The following is an 18,530-nucleotide window of genomic DNA, read 5'->3' on the forward strand; positions in this document are numbered from 1 at the left end:
ATGGAACTTCTGCTTTAGGTGATGGTGACCCCCTGACATGCCACAGTTTTTTAGGGCACCAAGCTCCCACTTCCTCCTCTGGCTCCATGGCGCCGGAAGGAAGTTCAAGTCTACCCCCCCTCCCAGCAATTTTCTGGGACACGTCACAGGTCCCAGAAGATTGCCCGGCCATTCACAGCACACAGCTCTGTGGGACAGGTGAGTGTCTGATTATTAAAAGTCAACAGCTACACTTTTTTTTGTAGCTGCTGACTTTTAAATGGGTGGAACTCCACTTTAATCGTAGAAATCAGGAATGGCTGTTAGCGAATGTTATGTATGCAGCACTGAACTGGGTGCCTGGCAGTGAGTTTGCCTGATGTGAAACTAATTGTTTGTTATTATTTTTATATTGTAGGTTAAAGAAAGACCAGATGTGGGAGTTTACATCAAGGACTTATCGGGCTATGTAGTAAACAATGCAGATGATATGGACCGGATTATGACTTTGGGTCATAAAAATCGTAAGTTTGTTTTCTTCAGCAGGGATTTACTGCAAACTTTTCTACTTTTAGCTTGAAAGAGGAAAGTGTCTGCAGGTGTTGGTGGGCTGTGTTTTTAGAGCATCGATTTTATTGAGTTTACAAAGAAGCTACTTTTTGTCACCTTTCTTACAGGAGAGAATTGTTATCTGCTGCTTGCCACTTTCTGACATTTAAAAGTATTTTCCATTTTCTTAACAAAAGTTCAGAACTATATTAAATCTTATAGCAATATGAAGTACCGATTTTTAGTATTTTCATGTTCATTTTGGCAGTTAACTAGCAGGCCCTCCTTTATTGTACCAGATTGGTGGCATTTACCCCATTTTGATCCTTTACAGTCGTTTTGTCCATTGTACTCTTACTGAAAGGTTCACTCAATCTGGTACAAAAAACAAAGCTTTTTGCAGTATAGATGATTATCCTATCTTAATTATATGTCAGATTTTATAAATTTTACTTTTATCTTCAGGGTCTGTTGGGGCCACAAACATGAATGAGCACAGTTCTCGTTCCCATGCAATCTTCACTATCACCATAGAGTGCAGTGAGAAGGGAGCCGATGGCAACATGCATGTACGAATGGGAAAACTGCATCTTGTAGATCTTGCGGTAAGCCTTTTTCTTTTATTCTTTTTAAAAATGTCTTAAAGGGAATTCCTATTCCATTTGGATTTCTATATATACAACCAATGAAGCAGAGGACTGAAACATGACCAGTCAAATACAGCGTTATATAGATCCATTTTATTTTTTGGTTGCACTGGCTCTGCCATCCGCTGAAAAAATCTGTAATTTCAGCTTTTGGTCATAGTAAATCGCTGAAGGGAAGATACGAAGTTGTCTGTTTTCTGGAAATACACACTTTTTTTTAACCCACTACATCACTATTCCCCATGTGAAAAATATGGAGCAGAAACCTGCCGACTTTCGGTGTGTGTGTGTGTGTGTGTGTGTACTGCTTTCTGTTCAACAGAAGCCGGTCTAATAGGCAGCTTCTGCTGTACAGTCATGCTGAAAAAACAGCATTTGATCAGTGCTAATCTCTGTATTCTGGCAGGGGAATCCCGCTGTCAAAGTATAATCGTTCAGCAGGGAGGTCCCTGCATCAACATCACTTGTGTTGAAGTGTGGATCTATCAGTTTTTTTTTTTCCTCAACTCACTGGTTGAACGAAAAAAGAACTGCCTGTGCATACCCTGCTTTAGTTCTAGTAAAAACTCTAAGCAAAGTAAGCAAACTCCTCAGCCCCTTCCTTAACATTTACTAAGAGAAAACTTCAGTTGTGGATTTTTCAGAAAATATATTTTCCTAAAAATATAACAAACATGTTATACTTACCTGCTCTGTTGCAGTGGATTTGCACAGAGCAGCCCGGATCCTCCTCTTCTCGGGTCCCTCTTCTGTGCTCCTGGCCCCTCCCTCCTGTTCAGTCCCCTCACAGCAAGCAGCTTGCTATGGGGGCACTCGAGCGGAGTCACAGCTCCCTGTGTCAAGTCAGACACTGAGCCCCGACTCGTCCCCGCTCTCTCTCTCCCCTGATTGTCTAGCTGACTTTGACAGCAGCAGGAGCTAATGACGCCGTTGCTGTGTCTCAGCCGATCAGGAAGGAGAATCTGGGACGGCTGAGACGCCCGTGGACATCACTGGACAGAGAGGAACCTCAGGTAATCGTTAAGGGAGCTGAGGGGGGCTACTGCTCACAGAAGGCTTTTTATCTCAATGCATAGCTATGTGAATGGGATAATTTAACAAACCCTAACTGTGTGTTATCCCTCTTTGGGCTGCAGAAGTGGAAATAAATTTTTAAAGGCAAGGTATTTAGGTTTGTTTTGTTAAATTTTTTTGTTTGTTTGAAAATTTTCAAACATATGCTTTGTATACGGCATTTTTCTAGTTACTTAAGTAAAAGCCTTATGACACAAAAGTTTAGCTTTTCAAAAGAGTGTGAAAACACATTATCAGGGAGACTTACTAAAACTGGTGCACACAGAATCTGGTGCAGCTGTACATAGTAACCAGTCAGTTTCTAGGTTTTAGCCCTCGTTCTCACACGTGAGATTTGTCATGTGATTTAACAGTTCCAAATCGCAAGACAAGTCGCACCCCATTGCCAGCAATGGAACCGTTCAAATTGCTGCGACTGATTTTTTTTTATTTTTTTACTTCCTGCCTCAGCACCTAGGCAAGGGTCATTCAGACAGATCTCTGGGAATGTCGAGAAGCCAGAATCGGGGAAGATGGTGATCTTGTCTCCTGAGAGATTTGGGCTTCTCACTATTTCTAATCTTGCTGGCTGAAGGATGACATCACTCTTGTGTGCTACTGAAGTCAGGAAAAAAATTATTCAACTGTTCTCCTTTCCACGGTTACTTTTATGCCGTATTGTGAGGGGAGACCTTGTATAAGTAAACCTTGTCTTTGAATCAGAAGGTCTGCTTTAACGTGTGCCTAACAAAAAGAATAAAAAAATAAAATCATAATTGAAAAACACACATACTTTTGGTTAGCCTTTAACATAATAAATGAAGAAAATATATGCAGGCACTCTATACTTTAAACAGACAGCAGTAATTATTTGTGGGGAATTGTAAAGTCTTTTTGGATCATTTGAATTCGAAACTAGATAGTGTTGTTTCTCCTCCTACATCACTATACATTTTGTTTCAAAAGTGTCCTCACCAGTGTTCTTAGGAATTTATTCTCTGCAGTCTTCCCTCATGAAAATGTGGTGGTTGCTTCTGTTTTATTAGATGAATATCTAGATGACAAACATCTTGATTTTTGTATTGCATCACACAAGTCTTTATTATGGGGGTAAGTTAAAGAGGAGGTCCACCCAAATTTTTTTTTTGTTAAAGCCAGCAGCTAATAATGGTGCAGCTGCTGACTTTAAAAAAATGAACACTTGCCCGTCCAGCGCGCCCGCAGTGTCGGAGGCTGAGCAATTGCTCGTCCCTCGACTGCCCCCGCCGCCATCTTTGGTGAGGGAATCAGGAAGTGCCAAATGTGACACCGGAGGGGGGGAGGGTTCCGAAAAGCGGAAGTTCCATTTTTGGGTGGAACTCCGCTTTAAAGTGTCACTAAACCTAAAAATGTTTTTTACCCTAATGTATTGTTTGCATAAAGGTAAAAAACATTTTAATTTCCCTGTGCCCCCCTTCCCCTATATGAAGAGGAAGAGGGGGGGGGGAATAGATCAGCGCTGTGCACGGCTGCATCTATTCTCCCCTTACTTTTCACACAGCATTCGAGCAGCAGCAGGAGCCATTGGCTCTTGCCACTGTCAATAAAATGCAGTGAAGAGAAAGTCCTTCTGTGTAAGTCTATGGAGCACGGTTTCATAGACACACAGGTCAGGAGTGAGCACACTCAGTGTGTCCCCATAGCAAATGTCTTGCTATGGCGACAGAATAAGAAGAGGAGGAGCCAAGATCACCGCCGGGGACCCAAGAAGAGGAGGATTGGGGGCCACAATGTCCAATACCACTGTACAGAGAAGGTGAGTATAACATGTTTGTTATTTTAATGACTTTAGCATCACTTTAAGTTACCACTGGGGGTTTTGGAACTGGTTGTCCTGTAGTTTGCATTTATTGGGTAATTCTGTTAATGGTTTAGTGCCTGTTATTGATATGTTCTGTAAAGCGCAGTAAAATGCAGTTCTACTTTTCTATTGAAGGCATTTAAAGTATAACCAATAGCAAAACTTTTTTTTTTTTTAGTTTAGAGTGGCAAGGGTTTAGAACACCATTCAGGTGTCCTTGTTGGGGAGATTTAAAGCGGTTGTAAACCCAAATTTTTTTTTTTTTTTTTTAAACAAAAACATGCAAGACAAAGGCATAATGAGCTAGTATGACTAGCATACTAGGTCATTATGAATTACTTACCTTAGATCAAAGCCGTCCTCGTCTCCCCCTCCGGCCGCAGACATCTCTCCGGGTATTTACTTCCGGGTATGGCCGCTTCGGCGCTATGATTGGCCAGAGCGGCGAAGACATCACTCCACGCATGCGTGCGGGAGCAGTCAAAGCCAGCATTAGCCATTAAGAAAACAGGCATTCTCAGTGCGCCAGCGCCGTTGTTTACGGCGCGCATGCGCCGTAGACAACGGTGTTTTCCTTTTGGCAAATATCTCCTAAACCGTGTAGGTTTAGAAGATATTGCAAACACCTACAGGTAAGCCTTAATCTAGGCTTACCTGTAGGTGTAACTTAACACAGAGGGTTTACAACCACTTTTAACCTCTTTATTTGTTTACCTTTATCACCAGTGAAGGTGAAAGAAAATCCCAAATCTCGGGTTGTCTCCAGAAGAGAAACTGAGGGGAAATCTGGTGACAATCAGGGATCCCCTCACTTTGAAGGGGTTTCCTCTCACTTCCTGTTGTGGCTATGGGACAGAAGAGGAAGGGAAATCTCTAAAATAGGACACAGATGGCAAAAAATAACTCGCAGGGGTTATAATTCTCCCTTACTCTTTCCAAAATGGAAAAAAAAAGTTTTGCCTTTTTAGTTCTTCATGAAGCTATTTTGCGATTAAAATGTTTTTTATCCGTTGCATCTTTTGTTCCTTGCTTTCTCTAGATTATCTGTACACAACCTAACTACCCTTTTAATTTTTCCTTTAAATGACAAGTGCAGGATTTAAAAAAAAAAACACTCGCCTAAGTGGATGCAGCATCGGCCAAATGTGTTATCTGTCCCCCGCTGTCTCTAAGACCGAGACCCGAATCATCAAACACAGCTAATCACTCAGTTCTCAGTTTCCAGTGAGCAGAGAGCTGGAGACTCGGTCACCATCTTTCTGCTCTGCCCCTCCATCTCTCACTGCAGTTCTGGGTTGTGGAGGGGATGGGAGCAACTGGCTCAGGCTATCAGCATTGTGCTGTGAAGCTAAGCCAGCTGCCAGTTAGCCACCTGGGTCTGGACTGGCTAAGTGATGTCGGCTGACGGTGAACTTTATCCCACAATCAGCTGATTATGGGTCAAGGGTGTGCAAAAATGAAGCCCTCCTCTGCAATTAAAATACCAAATTGTAATGTAACTGTAATGTCTGCCTTCATTTTGTTAAGCGCTGTGCAAACTGTTGGCACTATATAAATCCTGTATAATAATAAAAATAGAGCATATGTTGGAGAAATACATAGGCAGAGATTAACTTCTGTATAAACTACTTGAGATCTAAACATCCATAGCTAGATTCAGAAAGATTTACGCCGGCGTATCAGTAGATACGCCGACGTAACTCTGAATCTGCGCCGTCGTAAGTTTAAGTGTATTCTCAAACACTTAAACCTAGCTAAGATACGACAGCCTGCGCCGTTGTATCTTAGGGTGCAATATTTAGGCTGGCCGCTAGGTGGCGCTTCCGTTGAGTTTGGCGTAGAATATGTAAATGACTAGATACGCCTATTCACGAACGTATGTGCGCCCATCGCAGTAAAGATACGCCGTTTACGTAAAGCGTTTTCCGGCTGTAAAGTTATTTTATCAAATAGCTGGACTAGTCAATGTTAAGTATAGCCGTCGTTCCCGCGTCGAAATTTGAAAATTTTACGTCGTTTGCGTAAGTCGTCTGTGAATAGGGCTGGACGTCATTTACGTTCACGTCGAAACCAATACGTCCTTGCGGCGTACTTTGGAGCATTGCACACTGGGATATGTACACGGACGGCGCATGCGCCGTTCGTAAAAAAACGTCAATCACGTCGGGTCAGCCCCCATTGACATAAAACACGCCCCCTCATCCTAATTTGAATTAGGCGCGCTTACGCTGGCTCCTTTTACGCTACGCCGCCGTAAGTTATGAGGCAAGTACTTTGTGAATACAGTACTTGCCTCTCTGACTTAAGGCGGCGTAGCGTAAATACGATACGCTACGCCGCCTTAAAGTTGCGGCGCTCTCTCTGAATCCAGCTACCAGACTTTTTTTTTTTTTTTGCAAAAGCTTAGCCTGTACAGTTTTACATTTGGCTGTTTTTAAAGCTGAACTCCCAGCTTTTGTTACACTTTACATAGTTTGTTTAGGCCAAGCTGCACTAAACGAACTGTGACCCTCACTAATAGGTGAGGCCGCTGGATATGCGGCATAAACTGTATGTTGTTGAGGCTACATACAGCACTGTTCCAGGTGCGAGCCAAAACTTTCCTGTTTCATACCCGGAACATAGAGTGTCTGTCTGAGCGGCGCACACCATTCATAGCAATGAATACAAAGCCTCCTCTGGTTTGCTGAGCCAGAGAGGTAAGCTGATGATGTCACGACCTCTGACTTGCTTTCTATGAATGGCTGAGCGCCGATCAGAAAAACTGTAGTGTATTCCAAGTATGACACGAAAGTCTTGGCTCACACCTGGAACACAGTGCTGTATGTAGCCTTAACTACAAACAGGGGGAAGGCGTGGTGGTCCCCCTGTCAGAACACAATAGCACAGCAGGTAGATCGTTGTACTAACGCAAACTCCGCTGGGTTGAACGAAAAAAAGAAATGACTGTGTACCAAGCATTAGAGAGATCTAGTTGTTCCATTTTAAGTACATTAGGGGATATCCACTGGATTTCTAATTTATTTTCAATATTTTCCATTCTAGTTTCCAATAAAGCAGCATTGGAAACTATCCTCCTGACATGAGTAAACTGGCTTCTAGGCAGTGACCTAAAATTTTTTTTTTTATGGGCAGTCACCTTTGTTATAAATAATGCTTCTCCATTGGAAAAAACATCTGTTCACTTTGATATTAAAATTCCAAACCTGATAGCAGATCATTTGGGTTTTTAATGACATAAATCAATGGACTTGCTGTCACCACCACATATTTGAGGATGCCATCAATTAAACAATACTAGCAAACACTGTGGCAATGAAATAATACAAAATATTTTTTTTATTTATGTATAGAATTATGTGCCTGCATATTTTATGCTTCATGTGCTCAGAGATATGCTAACAAAGCACTGAATTGGAAAAGGTGCATTACATGCTGCTAACAATAACTGTTTTCTTCAACTCAGGGTTCTGAAAGGCAAACAAAGACCGGAGCAACTGGACAAAGACTAAAAGAAGCCACAAAAATAAATTTGTCACTTTCCACCCTGGGAAATGTAATCTCCGCCCTGGTTGATGGGAAGAGCACTCACGTGCCATATAGGAACTCCAAACTTACGCGACTGTTGCAGGATTCACTGGGAGGGAATTCCAAGACAATGATGGTAAGTGCCATTATACATGTTACAGGCCTATCCTCACTGTAGTGGGAATTTCAAATTTGGCCATCAGTGTTCACTTTCCCATCAAGTAATGTCTTTTTTGTTAATGTTTTGTTTGGGCCTAGGAGGTTACTTCCGTAGTATTCTGTAGCGGCAGTGTTTGAAGGCTACTAGGTATGACAAATACTAAGCCTAGCTTTCGTCAATAGGTGTGTTTTTTTTTTATTTTTTATTCATAATCCGTGTTTAGCTAAAGACAGGAAAAATCAACAAGATGACTAAATTTACATGCGCCTGGGCCTGTCTGATGCACATCGTGGAGATGCCCTCATATCAAACCTGAAGGACTCTAGTAACTGATGCTTCCCGCTTCATTGGAGGCATGCATGGTCCTATCTTTGGGACAGTATTCCCATGGTACAGAGAGTTGTCTAACCCTAAATTGCTAATATCTGTAAGTGACCTCTAACATGACAGTTTTCTTGTTCTCTTTCTATCTCCTTTCTTCTTTGTCCCTAGACCATCAGAATGTGCCTAATTCAGGTTCCCCTACTTTTTGAAACAATATGGATACAGCTCCCTGAGACCACCCATTCCTAAGGGGGACAATTTTGTTTTAGAGCCCTTGCCACTGCCCCTGTCCTCCCTTCCTCTCTTTATAAATTATTCCCTAATAGTCCTTTTATGATTGAGACAACGTAACACCCCCGGGACCCTCCTCAAAGGGGGCAATTATGGTCCCCCCTGAGGTCACCCAAGGTTTCTGCTAGACTCTTGGATTGCTGAGGAGAAACATGGGAGTCTATGCAAGCTTTTTCCTGGGTCTGGTCGATCTTTCAGGGATGGTAGTAACCCCTTTTCAGAACTCGGACATTTTGCTTCTTTTTACATTGTTGATAATTGTGATTATTTTGACTGTATTGTTGTTGAATATACACTCTGAATATGTCCATTTAGATCTTTGTTGTATCTGTGAATTTATTTTAACCACTTCCCGCCCGGCCTATAGCCGATTTACGTCCGGGAAGTGGTTGTGAAATCCTGACAGGACGTTCACGAACGTCCTGCAGGATTTCATGCCGCGCGCGTGATCGGTGATGCGGGGTGTCAGTCTGACAAATGGGCACTGACTGGCAACCTGGGTAAATCACCTGTGCTGACCCACAGTGTCCATCAGTGCCACCCCAGTGTCCAGTGCCACCCCACAGTGCCCATCCATGCCCAGTGCCCACCTATCAGTGCCCATCTGTGCCACCCATAAGTATCCATCAGTGCCACCCATAAGTGCCGCCTATGTGTGCCCATCAGTGCCGCCTATGTGTGCCCATCAGTGCCGCCCATCAGTGCCGCCCAAGAGTGCCCATCAGTGCCGCCCAAGAGTGCCCATCAGTGCTGCATACCAGCGCCGCCAATCAGTGCCACCTCATCTGTGCCCGTCAGTACTACCTCATCGATGTCTATCAGTGCCAACTCATCGGTGCCCATCAGTGCCACCATATCAGTGCCCGTAATTGAAAGAGAAAAACGTATTTACAAAAAAATTAACAGAAAAAAATAAAAACATCATTTTTTTTTCAACATTTTCAGTCTTTTTTTAGTTGTTGCACAATAAAAAAAAATCGCAGAGGTGATCAAATACCACCAAAAGAAAGCTCTATTTGTGAGTAAAAAAGGACACCAATTGTGTTTGGGTACAATGTAGCACGACCGCGCAATTGTCATTCAAAGTGCGACAGTGCTGAAAGCTGAAAATTGGCTTGGGCAGGAAGGTGCGTAAGTGCATGGTATGGAAGTGGTTAATAAAGGTCAATATGGGGGGATGAGGGGGGGGGGGGGGAAGAGAGGAAAAATCGTGCAATAGATGGACAATATCCTTGGTGGGTTGCAACTAGCGTGACACTTGTCAAGAAGGCGGTTAGCTCTGCAGCTGGTTGAGAACACCTGATAATCTGTTACTTCTTTTTATATATTTCCATATGACAAAAGCAAGGTTATGGTGATCAGATGTTCGCAACCAGCTGCAGAGCTCAACACCTACTAAATTGGCGAGTGCTGCCCTCTACTTTCTTTGTAGATGACATTGGATAACTCGTGTATGCTTTCTTTTCCGGCAGACTGAGGTTTCTCTAATAACAAATTTGTAGTGAGTCATTTTACTGGAAGGTGACCTTTTCGTAATAACACTTAATGCCTCAATGTATTGGCAATAGTATGCTCATCTAAATGCTTTAAATAGTCCCACGAAGGCTGCAGATACTTTATTTTGTATTCCAATTATACTCTTGAATAGGATTCTTAAAACCTTCTAAGCAAAGAGACAAGACAGTTCACTGTCCTGATGACTTAAAGGGGTTGTAAAGGTAAAACATTTTTTCCCTAAATAGCTTCCTTTACCTTAGTGCAGTCCTCCTTCACTTACCTCATCCTTCCATTTTGCTTTTAAATGTCCTTATTTCTTCTGAGAAATCCTCACTTCCTGTTCTTCTGTCTGTCACTACACACAGTAATGCAAGGCTTTCTCCCTGGTGTGGAGTGTCGTGCTCGCCCCCTCCCTTGGACTACAGGAGAGTCAGGACGCTCTCTACGTTGCAGATAGAGAAAGGAGCTGTGTGTTAGTGGGCATCCTGACTCTTCTGTATTCCAGAGGAGGGGGCGAGCACAACACTCCACACCAGGGAGAAAGCCTTTCATTACTGTGTGGTGTTACAGACAGAAGAACAGGAAGTGAGGATTTCTCAAAAGAAATAAGGACATTTAAAAGCAAAATGGAAGGATGAGGTAAGTGAAAGAGGACTGCACTAAGGTAAATGAAGCTATTTAGGATTTTTTTTTTTACCTGTACAACCCCTTTAACCACTTCCCTACCGGCCCATAGTAAAATGACGTCCACAAAGAACCTCTGCCGTTCAGAGTGGACGTCATATGACGTCCTGGGCTTTGTGGGGGGATATCTGAATGATGCCTGCAGCTAGAGGCATCATTCAGATATCCTTCTAAACTGCCGGCGATTCTGCACAACGTAAGAACGATCATATCGGCGGTTCCGCCGCTAGATCGTTCTTACAGGCGGCGGGAGGGGACATCCCCCCTCCCGCCGCCATCCGGTGCTTCTCCGGGCTCTCCCGTGCCATCGGGGGCCCGGAGAACGAATCGTCCGGCGCGCGCAGGAAGCATAGAGATGACTGGTGACCAGATGGTCACCAGTCATCTCTATGACCGTCGGAGGACCCGGGCGCGATGTGATGAAGTCACGCCCGGGTCCCCGTAAGTAAACAAAGCCGCGATTGCGGCTGCTAAGCAACAGCAAGCATGAGATCGGTGAATTTTTTTTCACCGATTTCATGCTTTCCAGCCTGGAGGAGAGATGTGGGGTCTTATTGACCCCGCATCTCTCCATAAAGAGTACCTGTCACACACATTCCTATTACAAGGGATGTTTACATTCCTTGTAATAGGAATAAAAGTGATCAAAAAAAAAAAAAAAATTAAAAAAAAAAGTGTAAAAAAAGAAATAAATATATAAAAAAAAAAATATAAAAAAAAATTATTTTTTTAACGCCCCTGTCCCCGGTAGCTTGCGCGCAGAAGCGAACGCACACGCAAGTCCCGCCGACATATGTAAACGCCGTTTAAACCACATATGTGAGGTATCGCCGCGTGCGTTAGAGTGCCAGCAACAATTCTAGCACTAGATCTCCTCTGTAAATCTAAACTGGTAACCTGTAAAAAATTTCAAATCGTTGCCTATGGAGATTTTTAAGTACTGAAGTTTGGCGCCATTCCATGAGTGTGCGCAATTTTAAAGCGTGACATGTTGGGTATCTATTTACTCGGTGTAACATCATCTTTCCTATTTTACAAAAAAATTGGGCTAACTTTACTGTTTTTTAATTTTTTTAATTCATGAAACAATTTTTTTCCAAAAAAAAGGCGTTTGAAAAATTATTGCGCAAATACCGTGCAAGATAAAAGGTTTCAATGACCGTCGTTTTATTCCCTAGGGTGTCTGCTAAAAAAACATATATAATGTTTGGGGGTTCTGCGTAATTTTCTAGCAAAAAAATTATGATTTGTACATGAGGGAGAGAAGTGCCAGAATAGGCCTGGTATGGAAGTGTGTATAACTGCCCTGTATGGAAGAGGTTAAAGGAGATCAGACTGTGGCCAGTGGGATTAGAGTAAAACAAATACCTTGCACCTGTGGACAGTCTGGGTAGGAATAATGCCCTATGGCTGGTATCAGTAGAAAGAATAGTGGAACATATATGGTATCAGTGGGAGGAATACCCCCCCCCCCCCCATTGTTGTTGTCATTGGATAAATAGTGTCCCATCAATAGTGTCACCGTGAGCAATTTTTCCCCATTGTTGTCGTTGGGAAAAATGTTGCCCTGTTGTTGGTCTCGGTGGGAGGAATTGTGCCCCGTTGTTGGTGCCAGTGGTTGAAATTGTTCCCCAATGGCCATAATAAGTGCATGCAAAGAGCCGCATTCCTGCCTGCAATTTGGGACTGCTGCTTTTAAATATAAAGCACTTCCAAGGTAGCAGATTTCAAGCCATTAAAGCTAACATGTATTGGGAGAGTTATGGATGCCAAGCTGAATTCTTTCTAAAAATGTTAGCTACAGTACTTTGCTGTTATTCTGAGGCAAGATGGACTCTGACCAAAGATGCCTGTTTTCTCTGTGACCTTAAGCCCAGGTTCACACTGCTGCACTGCAGGTGCCGATCACATGCGATCTCTGAGCAATGAGAGTTCAGCCATACATTTGTATGGATGAACTCCCATTAGATTTGCACAGAAAATAGTGCAGGGACATGTTTTTCCCCCTCACTAGAATCGGATCGCATGGGTGTTCTCACCTATGCGATCCGATTCCTGTGCAAGTTCACAGTTCGCACTGCGATCTGTTAACAAAACTGGGGGTGTAATTTACTTTTGTTAATGACACCCGCAGCGGTTCGCCCAAGGCAGTGTCAATTGCCTGCAGGAGAGGAGCGATGTGGGAATCGGCACTGTAATCATGCTGGTTCCCGCATCGCATCAGTGTGAACCCAGGGTAAATTGCTGGACGCAAGTCATTTTCTTGAATGTGTTAAAGTCTGTGATTGTGCATGGCAGCCAGACAACTAGAATTTTCAGAAGCCACAGGTTTCCTCTTATATGTAGTTATGAAAAATCTAAGTTGTGATTTGGACAAGTCATAAAAACATATATATATTTTTTTTAAACATTTATATATCTTTATTCATTATTCTTCAGTGTGCATTAGGTCCTCTCATGGGTTCATTTAGTGTTAAGTCTCCAACAAATGATGCTGCCTGTAACACTCTAGCTCATACAGGACTACATTACAATAAATAACCTCTATTCAACTTTACATGCTTTCAAATTTCGGAGTTTGCAGTAATCGGTAAATTGTTGCCATGAACACTTAATATTTGAAAATGTAAAAAAAAAATCACAGGTACCTACTGTAGTGTTCAGGCGATATTGTTTCACAGTGTATATCCCTGATCATTATTCTTTACAGACTTGTCAGCATGTGAGAGTATTGGTAAATTACTGTGATATCTTATAAAGAAAACAAGCCACTCAGAAAAGACTACACTTTTTTTTTTTTTGTGATGATTTACAATCCATTCATGTACTTTACAGTGCGCAAACATCGGTCCTGCAGATTACAACTATGATGAGACAATCAGCACCCTCCGCTATGCAAACCGAGCAAAAAATATCAAAAATAAGGCCAGAATCAATGAAGATCCTAAAGATGCCCTTTTGCGCCAGTTTCAGAAGGAAATTGAAGAACTCAAAAAGAAACTTGATCAAGGTAATGTTTGACAGATAAGAATGTTTAAGGAGATTGGGGATGGGCAGCTTTCATAAATGTTCCTTTCTATGATGTGCTCCCAGACTTCTTTTTGCTATATATGGTACCTTTTTTAAAGAGCATAACACGACTGGAAATTTTTAGGAATCTGAATGTCTTAATCGTACAGTACAGGACATAGAATTTTAATTATAACCATGGGGTATATACAGCACCCTTCAGGTTATCGGTTAATGGCAAAACGAAAGCTGCAGGGACAACCTCTATATAACCCTTCCCACTCCCAACAAGCATCCATATTTAATTTGCAAGCGTCATTAGGTGATGGACATCATCTCCCTTCTGAGAGAAGCTTACCTCTGTAATGCCAACGTCCCCTTTAAAGTGGTTTAATGGAAGAAGGTTTTTTACCTTACTGCATCGTTTTGGGTGTCTTATGGACACACAGAGCAGGGCTCGGGATCGATGGGGGCACTCGGAGGGGTGAAGCCCAGAACGCTGGTGGAGGACCCCAGAAGAGGAGGATCGGGGCTGCCCTATGCAAAATCATTGCACAGAGCAGGCAAATATAACATGTTTGGTATTTTAATAAAAAAATAATAATAAAAAGCTCAAGCTTTATTATCCCTTTTAAGATTCATCGGTCAAGCTTTTTAACTGCAACATAGCCACTGTGGCTTCCTACTGAATCTCCTGGATCAGTTGATCTCCCTTAAGAACCATACATGGACCCTGCCTGGAGAAGATGTGGGGCTGGGCTGTAATATTGCTTTGTGCACTGGATCTTATGTGGGTACTCACCTTGGCACATGGTGCATTATTTTGAGATGGCTGGTATACAAGTCCAGGACCGTTATCTGCTGATGGAGCCCTGTCCCTGAAGACGCCTTGATTTGCCCATCTTGGAGTGTAAGGCCAGGATAGAGCTGTTGCCTATTAAACCTTCCCAGACCTAGAAGAAAACAACTAGGTTAGAGGGTTGGCACCTTTTTCTGACCCAGGGTGCTGCCACTTAAGGGGCATATGGCTGTATTGGAAGCTGCAAGACTTTAAGCATTGTGTTGCAGCCATGAAGCTGAAGCACTGACTTTTTAAGATTGGAGATAGTATTTTTCTGGCCTCTGTTGCATGGATGTGATTTTGGTCACTTCACTGTGCTTGAACATGTGCCATACCATATTGCTTCCTTTGGCACAGTCTCATGGTCAGGACAGTTTTCCCTCTTGTGTCAGTCTCTGATTTTGCTCTTGTGGCTATTGCCGTGGGTGGAGGTAGACTAGAATGATCTCTCCTCTAGCCTGGAGGAGTTGGATCAGAATGAGAAGTTTTCAACTAAGGTCACATCAAAGCTTAAAGTGGAACTTGAGCCAAAAGAGGAAGTTCCATTCTTCCTCTTCCTCCCCACCTCCTCTGCCATATTTGGGGGGGGGCGGTATGGGCAGTTAACACTTTCACTTTCAGTCTGATCACCACGACGATCCAAGCAGAAGTTTGCCCCCCCCCCTCCCCGCAGCCTTCTGAGACATGTCACAGGTCCCAGAAAGCTGCGGGACCAAATGGCACAGTGCGGTTCACGCATACGCAGTGAGTAGCCGCCCGTGGAGCCACAAGCAGTCACAACCGGCTGCCCACAGTATGCTGGTGCTGTTGACCCAAGCCTGTTGAAGAAACTGGCCGGCTGAGGACAGCACTGGATCCTGGGAAAGGTGAGTGTCTGTTCATTAAAAATCAGCAGCTCCAGTTTTTGGAGCTGCTGACTTTTAACTATTCAAAAATGACTGAATAACCAGTTAAAGATACCATTACTACACTTATTGACGCTTTTTTATTTATTTTTTTACAATGCTACTCCTCAGCCTTTTGCTCAGCAATTTTCTATCGAGGAGGGTTTCCTAAAGAAGCGGATGGCCCCTGTTGCTTTTTCAGAAATTTGTGTTCACAAGACACCAACGGTCCCTGTTGAAGATAATCCTGTGTTTTAGGTTCCTGTTATTTGTTTGTTTTTGGCAGGCTCTTCTTTGCAACTCATAGTTGCGTCCATGGCCCCCTGCAGACTCTTGCTGCCTGGACTAGGGGCATGCCCCAAGATCCTAACTGCATTCTAACGCAACCCTCCGTTCACACCACCTGGAGCTCTTACCCCTGGCATTACGCTCCTGTCAATGTGCTGAGGATCCTTTGGCTTAATTGCTAGTCAACAGAACTCCTGGACAAGAGCACCTCCAGCAGCTGCCCTTCAAAGGATAATGCCTATGTGGTCCCACCTTGGACAATTGCATCAAGGAGTTTAAGAGTACTTTCCTCCCTCAGAAAAAGAAGGCTTGCACATCTAGAGGTAGACATTCTGCTCTTGAAACTAGGAAAAAAAATATCTTCATCTCAGGGCTCCAAGTCTAAGGCCCCATACACACGAGAGGATCCATCCGCTGAAAAATCTCAGCGGATCGGTTTCAGCGGATAGATCCCCTGGTGTGTACGTTCCAGCGGATATTTATCCGCGGATATTTCCGAATTCCAGCAGATAAAAATTTGTAGACATGCTTACAAATCTATCCGCTGGAATCGGCACCAGCGGATCGATCCGGTGGTCTGTACAGACTCACCGGATCGATCCGTCCGAACCCATCCCTCGCATGCATCGTAATGATTCGACGCATGCGTGGATATCCTTATATGACAGCGTCGCGCACGTCGCCGTGTCATCATCGCGGCGACGGCGCGACACGTCACCGCGATGGGAATTTGGCACGGATTTCAATCCGATGGTGTGTACACTCCATCGGATTAAAATCCGCAGAGGATTTATCCGCGGATACGGTCCGGCGGACCGTATCCGCGGATCAATCCTATCGTGTGTACCAGGCCTAAGGATGTCCATACATTTAGTGAAGTTTGGCTGGTTCCTAATGAACTGGCTTAAATTGTATCTGTGGGTGGCCCTATGGAAGCCATTCCTTTCAACATCCTTCAATTGAAAAATCAAGGAGGCAGACGGAAAATTGTCAGGCAATCAATACCTGCATCCAGTCAGGTTGAATGAAAAATCTATGTGTGTATGGCCAGCTTATAGGGTATGTAAAGGTAAATTTTTTTTTTTTTTTTTAATAATAAACATGTTATACTTACCTCCACTGTGCAGAAAGTTTTGCACAGAGTGGCCCCGAACCTGGTCTTCTGGGGTCCCTCGGCGGCTGTCTTGGCTCAAGCTCGCATGGTGATGAGTTCTTGCGGGCACGCTCCTGTGATACAGCCGGCGGCCATAGCCGCTCACTGTATCACTCGGCCCACCCCCTGGCGTGCCGCATCATTGGATGTGATTGACAGCAGCACGAGCCAATGGCTGCGCTGCTTTCAATCATCCAACAAATTTGCCGAGAAGCCTGGTCGAGAAGCAAGCGTGTTCACGGCACGGGACCTTCGAGGGGTCAGGTAAGTAAATAGGGGTGTTGGGGGGCCGCTAATCCACAGATGTTTTTTCACCTTAATGCATAGAATGCATTAAGGTGAAAAAAACGTTTACCTTTACAACACCTTTAAGTCTGGAAACCCCTCTTGTCAGAAGTTTTTTGTGGATTTCTAAGCCAGCCAAGTCTGGTCTCAAGCCCTTTTTCCAATGAAGGGTGGCCACCACTTGTTTGGGCTTTTCAAATGTTTGGGTCCAGAGTGTCATTTCCAAGGGCTACAAACAGAAGTTTCGGATTCCTCCTTCCCTCATGTGTTTGAATTTGCCTCATTCCCCCACAAAGATGGAGAGATATTCTTGCTGCTATTCATCAGTTCATTTCTTAGGGGGTCATTACCCTAGTTCCTAACAAAGGAAGGTCTTCAGGGGTTTTTATTCAAACGTGGTTGCAGTTTTCAAAGCAAATTGATCCAGATTGGCCCAGTAGACTTGTTTCTGTGGGTTCAAAAGTTTCACATAACATATGTCATGGCTAGCTTGGTTGATGCCTCCCTTTTTTCTCACCAGCACTAATTTTGATGTGGGCTTTCCCTGGTCATAGCGCTGCTCTGGGTATTCATGTTATGGGAAACCGGGATGATCTCCTGTTACAGGACCAGTTCTACATTTCCTTGTCGGTCAATGTTCAGCGGACAGTGCATACACTGTAAAGAATAGTTTGGATCCTCAACTTTTGGAAATTTTTTCAAGAACCAACTCACCGATTTAAACTGCCTGGATCTTTGGCCCCTGGACTAACTTCAGTCTCTCCGTTCACAGGCATGGGCCTCCTGCATCATTGGGTAAAGAAAAATCGCGCTAACCACACCAATTGTGAAAAAATAAGTGAATAAGTGAAAAGGCAGCAAAAAGCGTGACAAAGCACAGGCATATATGGAAAAAAGAAAAGAAAGAACGCAAATTTTTTCTTTTTTCCTCCTGCATCATTGGCCTACATTAATCAACAAACAGGCACTAGAAGTAGGAACGAAAAGTACATTTATTATTTGATTCTGTCTTTGGCAGAACTGCTTGTTCCAGCCCTGTCTGTCTTTCTCATCCCAGGTATGGAAAATTGTCAGATGGACTTTTTCAGATGTCAGCTTTTGGAACAAGGGCAATGGGCTCTCCATCTCATTAGAGGGGGATTACGGACATCTATCTTCTGGCACCTAGATTCAATAATAAGCTGGACAGGTTTGTCATCTGGTATGATCAAACTTGTCCAAACTTGCCCCCCCCCCCCCCCCCTGCACAGCCTTTCACTGGTAAGGCTGCATTCACATCTGAGCGACAGCCGCGTTCGCGTGTGGCGGCGTATTTTGCCGCGAGTACAAAACTTTCACTTTTTTTTTCTCAAAGTCTTCCCATTGCTGTCAATGGGAAAACGCCTATGTCGCCTGAAAAAAAGGGTCCGGGACTTTTTTTCAGGCGACAGGCGTTCGGCGTCTATGAGATGTGAACCATCTCCATAGACAGCAATGGGAATTCTCCCCTCGAGCGACAGAAGCGTCCGGCGTCGGGCG

At 43.7% G+C, this 18,530-nt stretch overlaps 1 protein-coding gene across 4 annotated transcripts in view; it reads left to right on the forward strand.

Moving 5' to 3' along the window:
- Positions 1 to 18,530, forward strand: part of KIF3A (kinesin family member 3A) — a 108,068-nt gene that overhangs the window by 39,500 nt on the left and 50,038 nt on the right. For all 4 annotated transcript variants that reach the window (XM_040344630.1, XM_040344631.1, XM_040344633.1 and 1 more), the window contains exons 5-8: positions 398 to 503; positions 994 to 1,133; positions 7,535 to 7,732; positions 13,388 to 13,562. In XM_040344630.1, coding sequence (XP_040200564.1) covers positions 398 to 503; positions 994 to 1,133; positions 7,535 to 7,732; positions 13,388 to 13,562 — 619 coding nt within the window. The remainder of the gene's footprint in view (positions 1 to 397; positions 504 to 993; positions 1,134 to 7,534; positions 7,733 to 13,387; positions 13,563 to 18,530) is intronic.

The sequence above is a fragment of the Rana temporaria genome, chromosome 3 (assembly GCF_905171775.1).
Source record: "Rana temporaria chromosome 3, aRanTem1.1, whole genome shotgun sequence".
In the NCBI taxonomy this organism is placed as follows: Eukaryota; Metazoa; Chordata; class Amphibia; order Anura; family Ranidae; genus Rana; species Rana temporaria.